Source organism: Amaranthus tricolor, chromosome 13 (genome assembly GCF_026212465.1).
Source record: "Amaranthus tricolor cultivar Red isolate AtriRed21 chromosome 13, ASM2621246v1, whole genome shotgun sequence".
Classification (NCBI taxonomy): domain Eukaryota; kingdom Viridiplantae; phylum Streptophyta; class Magnoliopsida; order Caryophyllales; family Amaranthaceae; genus Amaranthus; species Amaranthus tricolor.
The window spans coordinates 4,288,913-4,301,844 of record NC_080059.1 but is presented as its reverse complement, the minus strand read 5'-3'; the positions used below and the strand labels follow the sequence as shown (position 1 = coordinate 4,301,844).

The following is a 12,932-nucleotide window of genomic DNA, read 5'->3' as shown; positions in this document are numbered from 1 at the left end:
TTAAGCTAGCTAAAGTATCATCTATTTATGGAGATGTTTGGTAAATTTAGGCATTGGCCCTTTATTAGAGAAAAAAATAGGTCCACAAGCCATAACTGAAGTAGCTTTTTTATTTTGGCTTAAAAGCCAGCTTTCAGTTGGCTTAAAAGCCGTTTAGGCGTTTACCAAATACTTTTTTTGGCTGTTGACCAACTAATAAGCCAAAAGCCAAAAATCAACCAAAAAGCTAATGTAAAAGCCAACTACCAGACACGCCTATATGTTCAGCTACTCCTCCGGTTTGGATCACAATATTTTGAGTACGAATGACACACAAAGTCAACAAAAATTAACGACACAACGAGGGCGATAAATTGAAGGATGTTAACCAAAGACCCTTTAAGAACAGATTCAAGACACAAAAAAGGATGCTTGTGCATTGCCCAACATATTGTGTATCTCTGCTCCGTAAGACTGCCCACAAATAGTCTCTAATGCTACTCTTTGTTATGAAATAACCAGCTGATGTCTTTGGAGTGACACATCTGTTCATAACTTCTGCACTGAGGAACACGATTTGTCACTCGAGCTTTTTCTTAGGAGCTTTTTGTCACGAACACCATCATACAAGATTTCATATGTATAATAAGTTATATAACTCCTTTTCAGCAAGTCCTCGACAACAATCTTTGGTGCCGCCATCTCCCTTTTGGTAGCATTGAAAATACCCTCCACGACTTCTGGAACAATACCTTCGTGCACCATCATGTGGATGATTCCAACAGCTTTATCAACCTTTTGTTTACAGCAAAGAGAATTTAGTACTCTTCCGCAAGTTGCTAGTGACGGCTTGAACCCTCTTCCAGTCTTCTCCATGAGAAAATCATAGCCTGCATCATCGTTGCCCATTTTGCAATACCCATCTATTAATATGCGATATGTATCACTGTCTGGTGGGCAACCGTTCTCAAGCATCTCATTGAAAAGCCTCTGAGCCATGTCCATATTCAGTTTTTCGCCAAATGCATTGATCATAATATTATATGTTGCTGTCGTGTTTGATATTCCATATTCTTCATAGGTCTTTCTGAACAGCTGATAAGCTCCGTCTAAATCACCCGTCTTGCAAAAACCATTTATCAATGTGCTAATAACAATAAGATCTAGTGTCAAACCCTTGCATTTCATCTCCGCCAACAAGTCGAAAGCTTTATCTAGCTTTTGGGCCTTGCAGAAACTGTCTAGAAGTATATTGTAAGTAATAAGGTTCGGAGTGCACCCTTTCTCAACCATTGTTTCAAAAGTTCCCATAATCGCTTCAAACTTTGCGGTCTTGCAAAGACCATCCAAGAGAGTATTATATGTGATCACGTCAGGAGTTACACCATGATCCCACATTTTATCTACGAGTTCAATAGCCGTATCTAACTTCATCTGTTTGCAATAACCATCAATTAATGTATTAAAGGTGAAAATGTCGGGGAAACATCCTCTTGATATCGCATCATCCACTAGCGTATTGGCATCAGACAAACAACCCATTTTGCATAGTCCATTTATAACCGTATTATATGCCCATATATTGGGCGAACAACCATTTCTTTCCATGTCATTGATCAGCTGTAAGGCCTCAAGAATCAGCCCTTGTTGGGATAAGCCTTTGATTAAGGTGTTGTAAAGAATAATGTTGGCTTTAAATCCTTTCTTTTCTGCAGCGTCAAATAAAGACATGGCCCTCTCAACTTCACCATTCTTGCATAAACCATCAATTAAAGAGCAATATGTAAAAGCATCAGGTTTAAATCCTCTAAATGCTGCATTATGGACTACCATCTCTGCGCTTTGTACCATGCCTAGTTTACAGTACGCATCAATAATAGAGTTGTACGTAAACGCATCTGGATCAAACCCTTTATTTATCATTCGATTCAGGTAGTTTTCAGCCTCAACAACCTCCAAATTCTTACAAAGGCCACGGATCAGTAAGTTGTATGTCACCACATCAGGAGTAAAACCTTCAATTATAATGCTATCAAGTAAACCAGCAGCTTCACTGACGGATTTCCCTTCACAAAAGCCTTCAATGAAGATATTGAATGTAAACAAATTAGGTGAAATTCCCCTCTTAAAAACTTTACTAAAAAGCTTAAGACTTTCTTCAACATACCCCTTCCTGCAGAGTACATGAATTAACTTGTTAAAGGTAGTTATATCGGGACAAATTCCAAGACTAAGCATCTGACAGAACAACTTAGACCCTTCAACTCTATATGACCCTTCATAAAGACCACTTATAAGAGTACAATAAGCAACTGCATTGACATCACAACCATGAGAGGGCATATTCTGAAGAAGCCTCAACGCAGCATTTAATCTCCCTGTTCTACAAAAAAGTTTAATCCTGATTGTAAAGGAGTATACATCAGGATTAATCCCTTTATGTTTCAACCTCAAATATACTTTATGTGCTTGACTGAAGTAACCATGCTCAACCAGAATATTCATGATTGCATTATAAGACATGACAGACGGTTCGCAGTTATAAAAATCCATCCTCTCAAAAACATCAACTGCCTCTTGAACTTTCCCTTTCTTTCCATAGTTCTTCATGGCACTAATGTAAACACCCTCAACAATACTACTATCAATGTCTGTTCGCATATCCGATAGCAACAACTCCATATCTTCAAATTTCCCATGAGAACCAAGCTTATCTATTATACATTTATACGTCACCAAATTATGCTTAAAACCATCCTCATTTTTAACTGAATTAAAAGTTTCTAGCGCCTTTAAAGGATCTTTCTGATGTTTGATTACTGCAGCTACATGTTTGGCTAGCAAAGGCCTACTCATTCCAGAAAAACTATGAAACTAACTTTCCCATCCTCTTTCCTCAAATTTAAAGCAATACTCTTTCCACCTTATCATAAAAATGGACAGAATAATACTACTGTAATTTCATCGAACAGTTAGTAGGCATGATTATGAAAAGAAAAAACCACTCTCTGTAATCAGAAAAAATCCAATGTGACAAAAAACCCAGAAAATTTTTAATTCTTACTCATACATTTAGGTACTAATAAAAGAACAGTTAACCCAAGATTAATGGATTGTTGGGTATAAAAGCGGTGAGCAGATAGGGAATTGGGATGGAAATTGAGTTAGAATGAACTTAGAAAAATAGTCACAGCGATTAGATATACTAATACAAGAAACTAACCAAATTAAAGCAAATTAATGGCCTTTTTTGCTGGGATGTTGATCAACTAGAACAAGAAATTGGGAGTTACAGTAGCAGGTCGAGAATATGAAGAAAGACGTTAGACATGCTGTTCTAGCCTTAATCACCAATAATTTCTTTTGTTCTTATTCTCTGCTCTTTTTACCCCTCATAACCGTGTGTCGAAGTACTAGGAGTTGGGGTAGTAGATGATTATTTCTTATCATTTTTTTTATTAGTTGACTTAATGTTGCTTGATTATAACTTTTAAAAAGTTGTTTTTGATTCAATATAATTTAAAAAAAGTTGTATTTAAATTTTAAGATTTTAAACAATTTTATAGCGATTAAAATAAAATAATAATAAATTTATAATACGTTGGGTCAAAAATAACTGGTCTAAAATCAATTTGATTGATTAGTTTGTCATAACTATAAGAATGGTCATCATCAGGATATGCATGAGTTTGTTATCTAACGACATTCCAATGCCTATTATGAGTCGTATATTTTCGTCACTATTAAGAACTACTTGAATTTATAAGTGTTGTCCCCAATAAAGTAAAGTCACAATTTTATGTATAATGGTTAAATATTTGGAGGAACCAGATTTGGTATGGGAAGACGACGATGCTATAAAAAGAAACACCAGAATTAACATCACAATGTAGCAAATAATATGTACTCGATAAAAGAACCGATCGAAGAGTATATGATGCCCTACCTCAACCCTTAATAGATTTACCATAGAAATGTGTTTGTCATGTGGATGAAGAGTACATTTGACGACTTATTTGCGTTCCAATGGAGAATAATTACATGAATGTTAAATTAAACTGGACTTCTTATCAATGTCAGTACATCAACGGAGAGACACGAGGTGCACGCACTTCATGAGTGAAGGAGATATATATTATCCCAAATCATATGCCTATGGGAAGAAGGACTCAATAACTTATAAAGTGTGCACACCATGTTCAATTTATAGATGTGGGATAAATCATCTCAACAATGAAACAAAATTATAATTACTCCACTTTGAAATACTTGCTATTTGCACTATTCATTGTTCAAGCTTCTTTTGTATATTGCAGCTAATGTCTATGAAAAAATATAGTCAAGTGAGATCTTGTTTGAATCGTCTAATGACATACATTCATAATATTAAGTTTTTATAATTTTTAGATGTGAATACTTCATGATCAAAACAACATATTAGATTACGTAAAGTGTCAGATATAGCAGATATAATGGAACGAAAAAATTAGTTCGATAAATATTTTTTTTTTAATAACACTTCATTATACAATGCCTAATTTATTTTTTTTAGAAGAGTTTGAGAAGAAAAAAACACTTTAGAAATTGTCAATAATTGAGACTCCAACGCAAGGCACAAACCTAAAAGAGTATCTCCCTAGCGTCGAGCAAAGTTGTATCAATTCATACAAGAAAAAAAAAATTTTGAAGTAAGAGAGAAATAATCGTACAAAATGGAGTCGCCAGGGCAATGGCTGGAGAAATCTTTGAATGAACTATGCAGTAAAGTTGAGACTGCTTTAGACTTCGATGCTGATATGATTTCTGGCCTCGTTTCTTACTGTGAATTTGCTCCTCCTCTAGATGCCAAAGAATACCTTGATGTAATTCCCTCTTTTCCCCTTTCTTTTTCTCTTCAATTAATGTCTACATTTTACTATCGTGCTAATTTTGTTTAATTAGGGTTTCCAGAAATTAATTAATTTAGTCCCATTGTGATTGCTTTTCTGTTGAATTTGTGAGGATAAACGATAATGTCGTTGATTTTTTGTTTGGAGTTGAGTTTTTGTGATTTTATTTGCGAAATTAATCTTAAAGATGAGATGAGTTTTAGATCATTAGGAAAAGTGATGAGAAATTGTTTGTATTTTTATTGATGATGCTAGAACATATATTTAACTTTTTGATTGTAAAAAGAATGTAATGGATGATGATTAAGAAGACTCAGATTATCATTTTGCGATTACTCCTTTAGGCGTTTGCTTGTTAGTGTTAAGATTGATTTGAATGTTAGTGGTGTACCTTCCTAAAACTAACATACCAACTAATCATACTAATCGATCTTCACACTTTGTGTCCTAGTCTTTTGCGGTCCTGGAACATAAAATTTATTTTAGTTTTGGAGTTTTGATGGATGATAGTTCACAGCCAATTGTCAGCAATTGAGTTTTGATGATGTAATTCGCCATAGTTTTGTTAGAGAAAATGCAATTAATGGAGTATATGTGTAATTGGTAAGAGTCTAAGTGGCTTTAAATTTTCTCTATACCATTAACTATCAAATAATGAATGAAAATTTCATTGAAATTTTTGCGTAAAGCTCTAATTTTTTCGTTGAGTTAGAGAATGAAATGTCTTTATCATAGCAAAGATCTATGTAACGTTGAAACCAAATTACCGGCTTGTTTTCAAATGCTTTGGTTTCGAGCTTGAATTTCTTTCTTTTCCTGTTGCCTATAGAACATTATTGGCGAGGAAACAGGCAAAAATGTCATACAGGAATACTTGAAACGGAGGGGTTGCTTTGTGTCACCAGAAGTTGTTGGTGCTCCTGCTAAACTGCATGCTTATGTTAAATCAAACACGGACGAAGTTTTGATCAGTGGAGCCAAGAAGCCATCAAGGGCACAGAAAGAGGCTTCATCTTCTAGTAGCCAAAATAATCAAGTGAAGTCAGATGCTGTAGAGTCAAAAACCAGGCAACAAGGTAGTTCAAGGAAGAAAAAGGGTGGGAAAGTTGTGTCACTTGCAGAAGCTGCCAAGGGATCTATTGTATTTCAGCAAGGCAAACCATGCTCTTGCCAGGCCCGTCGTCATAGATTGGTGAGCAACTGCTTATCTTGCGGTAAAATAGTATGTGAACAGGAAGGGGAAGGGCCTTGCAATTACTGTGGGGCTCTAGTGTTGAAGGAAGGAAGCACATATGCTGGCTTGGAGGTGTCTGATGTACCACTAACTGAAGCTGAGGCAGCTGCAAATGCTTATGCCAAGAGGCTTGTTGATTTTGATCGGAATGCAGCTGCACGTACAAGTGTCATTGATGACCAAAGTGACTACTATGATGAGGGTAACAGCTGGTTGACAAAGGAGGTATTATAATCTACCACACTTGCATCACTATTGTTTGGAGGATGTAAATTATTTATTATTTAATTCATTAAATTATTCCTTTTTAGGAAAAGGAACTTTTGAAGAAGAAACAAGAGGAGATTGAAGCTGCTGAGGAGGCAAAGCGAAAGAGAGTCGTTGTGGCCTTTGACTTGGTTGGCCGTAGGGTATGCTGTTTTGCCTTGTTATTTTTTTATTTCCGATGTCTTATTCTCAAGCTTATGTCATAACATCCAAGCATATTGTTTCTACTCCTTTAGATCAAAGGAAAAAAAAAATCTTGATCTTGTAATGAAATTCAGTACTGCCGAAGTGCCGATGACATTTTGTCGTATAATGGATTCTGCATGAGGTGTTCTTCTTGAGCTTTATATTACTCAAATCCTAAGAGCAATTCAAGTGTGCCTCAAACTCCCATAAGTGTGTACAAACTTAGTAAAGTTTTCAAACATCTATAAAACCCCCCTCTCCTTGAGCTTATATACTACTTAAATCCTAATTGTCCAACACATATATTTCATTACATTTTCTTTCATGATCTGATGTAAGTGTGTGGTATGAGAGGCCATGTGCCATGCATATAACACAGTATTTGAAGTATTGATGCCTGCTAGAAGACATTTTTGGCATGACTTTTATTATGTGCTTGGTTAGGTACTACTGAACCAAGACGATGTTTCTGAACTGGAATCTGGATTAAGTATTTTGCGACCACCTGATGAGAGAGAAATAAACCGAATCAAACCAAATCCCACTCTTCAGGTGCAGCCAATTTTCATTGATCCAGGACCTAGTGAAAAGCTTCACAAGGATAAACGTTCAGGCAAAGGCCTTAATAAGGGATTGTGCTTGGAAATCAGTGGGAGGGTGCAACATGATCGCTGTGACTTTAAGCATCTTCTGAGAGAGAGTCTTGGATCTTCTTCAGCAAATGACTACCTACAAGGGCAATCTTGGAATGGCGTTGTACGGATGGAGGATGATGCTGATTGCTCTGCATACTAGAAGCGTTAGCTTTTGTATATTTACATACTGAGCCATAGAGGTCATGATTGGGAATGTGATCAATTTTCGGCTCGGAGTATCTGCTATTCAATACAAGTACGTCTTTTATCCTGGCAAATCGCTTTCAATATGCCATCTTTACTTTATCTTTATAAAGTCTTGATTTCTTTAACCTATAATACTATTGTACGACATAAAACTTGCAATATACACCAATGATGTAGGTGAAAGCTTTTGAATAGAACACATTTGTTTATCATCTGATGATATTTATGTGTATCTCCAATATGCTGTTAGTTTAGTTTCATTGATGTTGTTGATGTGCATATGATGTTAGGCCATTGCTTGAAGTCATAAGTTGAACAATTTCATGTTCTTGTTGAATGTTGGTCCAACTCAAGCATATGTGCGAGATGGGCATCCATTTGGATTATTCTCTGTGATGAAATTTGTCCATTTTTAAAAATTTTATAATTATGTCTCAGTAGTCTGTGCCGTCTACTCGTAAGTTTCCATGTTGAGACTTTGACCTGAGGTCGGGTGACTGAAGGGCAGAGAGGGGGTTATAGAAGTTGGGAGGTTTTGTTTTATTTTATAGAACATTAGGTTCTAATCACTAGCGTCTGAAAAGCTGTTTGGGTTACAGGCCGAGTGATACACGAGGCGCTTAATACTCGCACCTTATGCCCCTTGATGTGCCCTCTTGTTCTCTTTTAAGAATGAGAATTCAACAGATATATTTTCCTTAGGGTTGATACACAACGTGTTTGTTGCTCACACCAAGAGTGGCGTTTGATGAGAGTTGAGAGCCACAACAACTAGGGTTTTAAGCGAGAGGAAACGCTCTTGGAAATCCCATGAGTTTTAAAGTCTTTGGATGAAATACACTAATGATTTTCACACCTCCTAAATCTTGTGTCATATTGGTTTAAATTCCTTAATTTTTTCATTGTCTCTTCTTCTTACCTTAAATATCTGCATTTGCCTAATAATCTATATCCACTGTATTACATTACCCTGATGCTATTTAGTGTTGAGGGATCGCATGCACACACGTGCCCTTACCATTGTAGATACAAGTTCACATAAATAAGAGTGCACATGATTCACCGATTCATTTTACCTTAATCCATTACAACTTTAAAGAAAACAACAATAAAACTTTGGCTTGTCGAGAATCATGGACCATAATTTGACCCTTGATGAACAAATCCACATTATGTCTTTATACAGTACTAAATGTAAAGTTACTATTTCAACTGCAGATGATTCACTACAAATAGATGAAAATATCAAAGGGCAATGTATTACTTGACAACAAATTCTTTCTGGAATATAAACAACATATACAAAACTCACTGGATTTTACCTCCTTTTGGATTATACAAGGCTTACAAATACACTTAATTTAAGTGCAACAACATTCAAATTTCTATGATTATAGCTAATAACACCTTTGTCGGATTCTAGGCTTCTAGCTAGTTACACTTTCCTGCATAATCTAGATCTTGTGGCCTCTATCTTTACACTATATATACCATCACCATCACCATCACCATCACCATCACCATCAGTATCACATTGTGAAGAAGCAAGTTTTTAAATCAAAATTCTTCACATAATAAAATCGTCAATTAATTCATCGAACCCAGTTGCCTGATGAGGCTCCTCTTGCACAACTAAAACAGAGAATTCAAATTCAGGAGTAACAATCATATCACCCAAAATGCCCAACTCAGGGTACTCGCACCACCGGTTTGAAAGTCCGAACAATGGAGTACATCCAGGCTCATGATACCTACCTACAACAGCTAAATCAAAATCTTTTTTCACTTGCATTATGGCATTAGTTGTCTCAGCTCCATCACTAACCAACACTTCCTGTAAGAATATCCTTTCATTGGCCTGCAACCTGTTATAAAATTCTTGAATCACAGCATAATCATCAAACCTATGAGTATTACTCTCAGTCATCCTTGATTTCAACCAAATAACCGTGATTTGAATCCTAGGATGTGTCGCAAATAAAGTAGCATATGCGAGAGCTTCATGATCATCAACCCCTCCTATAAAGAACACTCCAACACGGTACTTCATGTTTCCGAACATAGTTACATCCTTGTCTCCTTTGTCTATCAGTAATCCAGCAGAACACGGGGCTTTCTCTAGAACCATCTTGTTTACATCCCGAATGGATTGTGAAGTATGTTCAACTTCTCCTTCTGCATTCCATTGAGTGTGAAATGGTAAAATCAAAAGGTTTACATTTCTTTCATGAGCAAGACTATTTATGTCATTATGCATTGTCGTGTATGGTGAAATAGAGATGTAATGCTGTAAACGAGCTGCACCATTTGTCCTACGTTCGATGCTTAGTAATGAACTTATGATACGGTTGCAACGACCAAGGTTAGAACGGAATGCAGCTGAGGATTGAACTTCATGAAATGGGGCGAGAATTGGAAGGGAAACACGACCCGTGAGTTGATTGAGCTGGAGTGCAACAACAGGTATGGGCTTTTGATAGGTCGGGTTAAAGGCCTCCAACAGGCGGAGAAATCCGGGTATGTTCTCTTCTCTATGGATGCATATTAATGCTTGTAATGTACCCGTGTCTGCTGATGCAAGGACACCTTGTCTTAGGATTGTGGAGTATTCTCTTGATGGCACGTACATGAATCTTACAAGAGGTAAGAGTAATCCGGTATAGAAGAGAATATGAACTCCGATTATGGTGTAATCTTCTGGTGTCATGACCTGCATATTCAGTCGCAGTTCTAAGTTTTAAACTCTTCTGTTGCAAATTTGCAATGATCAAAACATATATGTGATAGATAATTACTCTCTCGTTTCAGAGAGTAAAATATAGCAAAATGAGTAGAATAAAGTAGTTAAAGTTATTTATGAAAAAACATACTAGATTAAATTAGATAGGAGAATGTCTTACTTCCATATCTATGAATGTGCCGATCAAAACTATATCGAGGAAACCCTTAGAAGACATAAGAATACCAAGTGTAATAGCGCTCCATATTGGTACCCCGAAAAGAAATGAAGATAGAAACGTTCCCAAGAACTTGCCCAAGGCACCGAAAAAGACGTGTAATTCTACTAAAATAGATCTTTTATTCAATGCATTAAAATCAGTTTGAAATCCATGCATAGCACAAAAGATAGGCAAGAACAGGGTATTATTCAGGACATCCAATCGCTCACCCAATATCGTCGTAAGTGGCTCTTCAGGTAGAAACAATGACATCAATAAGACCGCTAGATGTTGATCTGCTTGAATAGTAATCAATCCTAGTAAAAGAATAATTAAGATGATTGCTAAGAAATGCGTATCTTTCATACGTTTTCCTTCAGGTGTGTAACTAACGATTAATATGATTAGCGGCCTGCAAATAAAGAACATGATAAAATACACCCCAAGAATCCAAAATGGATACATATAATCACCCTGACGTACGGGTAGGAAAACATTGAAGATGAGGATTGTGGCGAACATTCCAAAGATATCGACGACCAAAGAAATTGCACCAGCCAAACGAGCAATATCAGAATTACTTATACCAAGCTCATTAACATGACTACATGTAACCATGAAGTAGGTTAGAGCATTAGCTATAATATACCTTGGCAGTCCACCAGATGGATCTTGAAGACCTAGCATGTTATATGATAAGTAACCTAAAGCTAAAGAAGATATAAAACCTACAACACTTATTGTCACTGCCTTCTTCCCTATTTTTCTTAATGCTCCCATGTTGGTTTCTACACCAAATATGAATGTATAAAATACAAACCCCAACATTGAGAACGTTTTAAATATGTAGTAAACTGTTGGGTGGAGTAATGAGCTTATCCTTTCGCTCTTTGAAAATAACATTCCTATTACGAAGAAACCTCCCTGCATAAGAATATACGAACAAAAAATAGCATCAGTAGATTACAAGCAACGTTGTTTTTCATTCACTAGTTGTACACAAAAACTCTTTGGGCTAGAAATGTGGATGCAACACAGGTCTTTCTCAAATCTGGCGCTAAATATTTCACTAAATGAAGGATGGTTGAGATACAAACTCGTGACTTCTTGTCACACTGGCCTCTAATACCATGTCAAGAAACTAATACACTCCTAACAAATATGTTAACGAAAAAGTTATTTATAACTTTTAAAGAATGTATATAACATTAAATAAGAGAGAAATACAACTTACAAACATCTTGGACATGGTAGGCAAGCCGAGAGGCCTAAGGAAGACGGAAGTAACAGTAACAACAATAACGACTAAACAAATAAGAAGAAAACATGTCGAAGATTCGGAGCTATGAGGATAAAAAGGGTCAGACCACACGTTTTGTGACCCTAAAAAGAAAGGACGTTCTTGGCATAACATATTTGTGCCATTCCATGTTCCTTCACTCCACACATGGGCAGGATCATATGTGCTTGTTCTTGCTGTCATTTTTTTCTTTTGATTATGAGTTAATTCAAACTAATTCGTTGAGAATTAAATTGGATTAATTAAAAATAAAATATTTTTAGCTTTTTCTTTGGATATCGGAAATTTTGAAGGGAAAATGTTTAATAAGATTTTCTAAATTATAAATGGAGAATCTTATGGGAAAAGGGGGATTTGGTAGCTAGATTTGTTATAATTAGGATAGTTTTGATGGGAAAATGTGGATGTCTAGTTGGGTATTACCAAATCTTTATCACTGGAATTTTTTGGTTGGTAATTAACTTTACTCATAGGCCTATATTTAGATGTAAGAGGAATGATATTAAGGTTGTTTTTTCCTTCTCTTTTTGATATGTAGCATGCTTATATAACATTTTACATTTGTTTACATATATTGAAAAAGGGAGTGTACTCGGAAATTTAAATTGATGGTGCCATAATTAGATTGCTTAATATTTTTATGATAATTGGATTTACTTAGTATATTTTTATGTACAATGTTAAGATGTGTTAGTTGTTGATTTATATAAGTTTAGTTTGAAAAGTCGACATTTTATATCTAAATTTTTGATGCATTAGATAATGTAAAAGATTCTAGTTAGCTTCATGAATTTTTACGCACATATTATATAACTAAAAAGCAAATTAATGTGATTTATAAATCACAAACTCAAATGAAATATGTTAATTTCGTTAATTTATATAAGCTATTTAAGGCTAATATCAATTAGTCCAAAATAATAAATAAATTCATTAATCTCACCTAATCACAATCAATAGAAAATAAGAATAAATCAATTAATGGATATCATGAATATGTTGTATATTTTAGAAACAAATAAATTAATATATAGTATGAATAAATCAGTTAGAGATAGCAATTTGTTTATCTACTTGTCGGATGGCAATTCAGTCCGAATCCGACCCTAGTCTGACTCGATTCGAGTCCGAGGAAAAGGTTATCCGACTCCAACTCCGACTTCACGATCCGAATCCGAGTTAGAGACGGACCGGAGTTGGACCTTATTAAAAGTCCGACACTCCGACCCGACTCCGACCCTGAAGGAAATCTTACTTTGCATTTGACTTTTAACCCAATATTTTGTTTCCTTTAAA

At 35.6% G+C, this 12,932-nt stretch overlaps 3 protein-coding genes across 6 annotated transcripts; 1 reads left to right on the top strand and 2 right to left on the bottom strand.

Annotated features, from left to right (window-relative positions):
• Nucleotides 1-260: 260 nt before the first annotated feature.
• Nucleotides 261-3,381, bottom strand: LOC130797537 (putative pentatricopeptide repeat-containing protein At1g74580). Its single transcript, XM_057660140.1, has one exon. It carries the CDS (start codon nt 2,833-2,835, stop codon nt 529-531), a length of 2,307 nt encoding a protein of 768 aa, XP_057516123.1. The 5' UTR covers nt 2,836-3,381; the 3' UTR covers nt 261-528.
• Nucleotides 3,382-4,525: 1,144 nt separating this feature from the next.
• On the top strand, nt 4,526-9,902 carry LOC130797534 (uncharacterized). Of its 4 annotated transcripts, none has more exons than XR_009038887.1 (5): nt 4,526-4,841; nt 5,698-6,327; nt 6,414-6,512; nt 7,000-7,446; nt 8,616-9,402. XR_009038887.1 is itself a non-coding variant. In XM_057660138.1 (4 exons), the coding sequence occupies exons 1-4, from the start codon at nt 4,692-4,694 to the stop codon at nt 7,348-7,350; spliced, it is 1,230 nt and encodes a 409-aa protein (XP_057516121.1). In that variant the 5' UTR covers nt 4,526-4,691; the 3' UTR covers nt 7,351-8,594. The 4 variants fall into 4 exon arrangements, 1 of the variants encoding a protein (XP_057516121.1); XR_009038888.1 differs by lacking the exon at nt 8,616-9,402 and adding an exon at nt 9,765-9,902 and having other exon boundaries at nt 4,541-4,841; XR_009038889.1 differs by lacking the exon at nt 8,616-9,402 and adding an exon at nt 9,760-9,884 and having other exon boundaries at nt 4,541-4,841.
• LOC130797536 (cation/H(+) antiporter 14-like) lies at nt 8,965-11,982 on the bottom strand. The gene is made up of 3 exons (XM_057660139.1): nt 11,571-11,982; nt 10,298-11,260; nt 8,965-10,107 (listed from the first exon to the last, which is right to left on the bottom strand). The coding sequence occupies exons 1-3, from the start codon at nt 11,817-11,819 to the stop codon at nt 8,965-8,967; spliced, it is 2,355 nt and encodes a 784-aa protein (XP_057516122.1). The 5' UTR covers nt 11,820-11,982.
• Nucleotides 11,983-12,932: the final 950 nt, after the last annotated feature.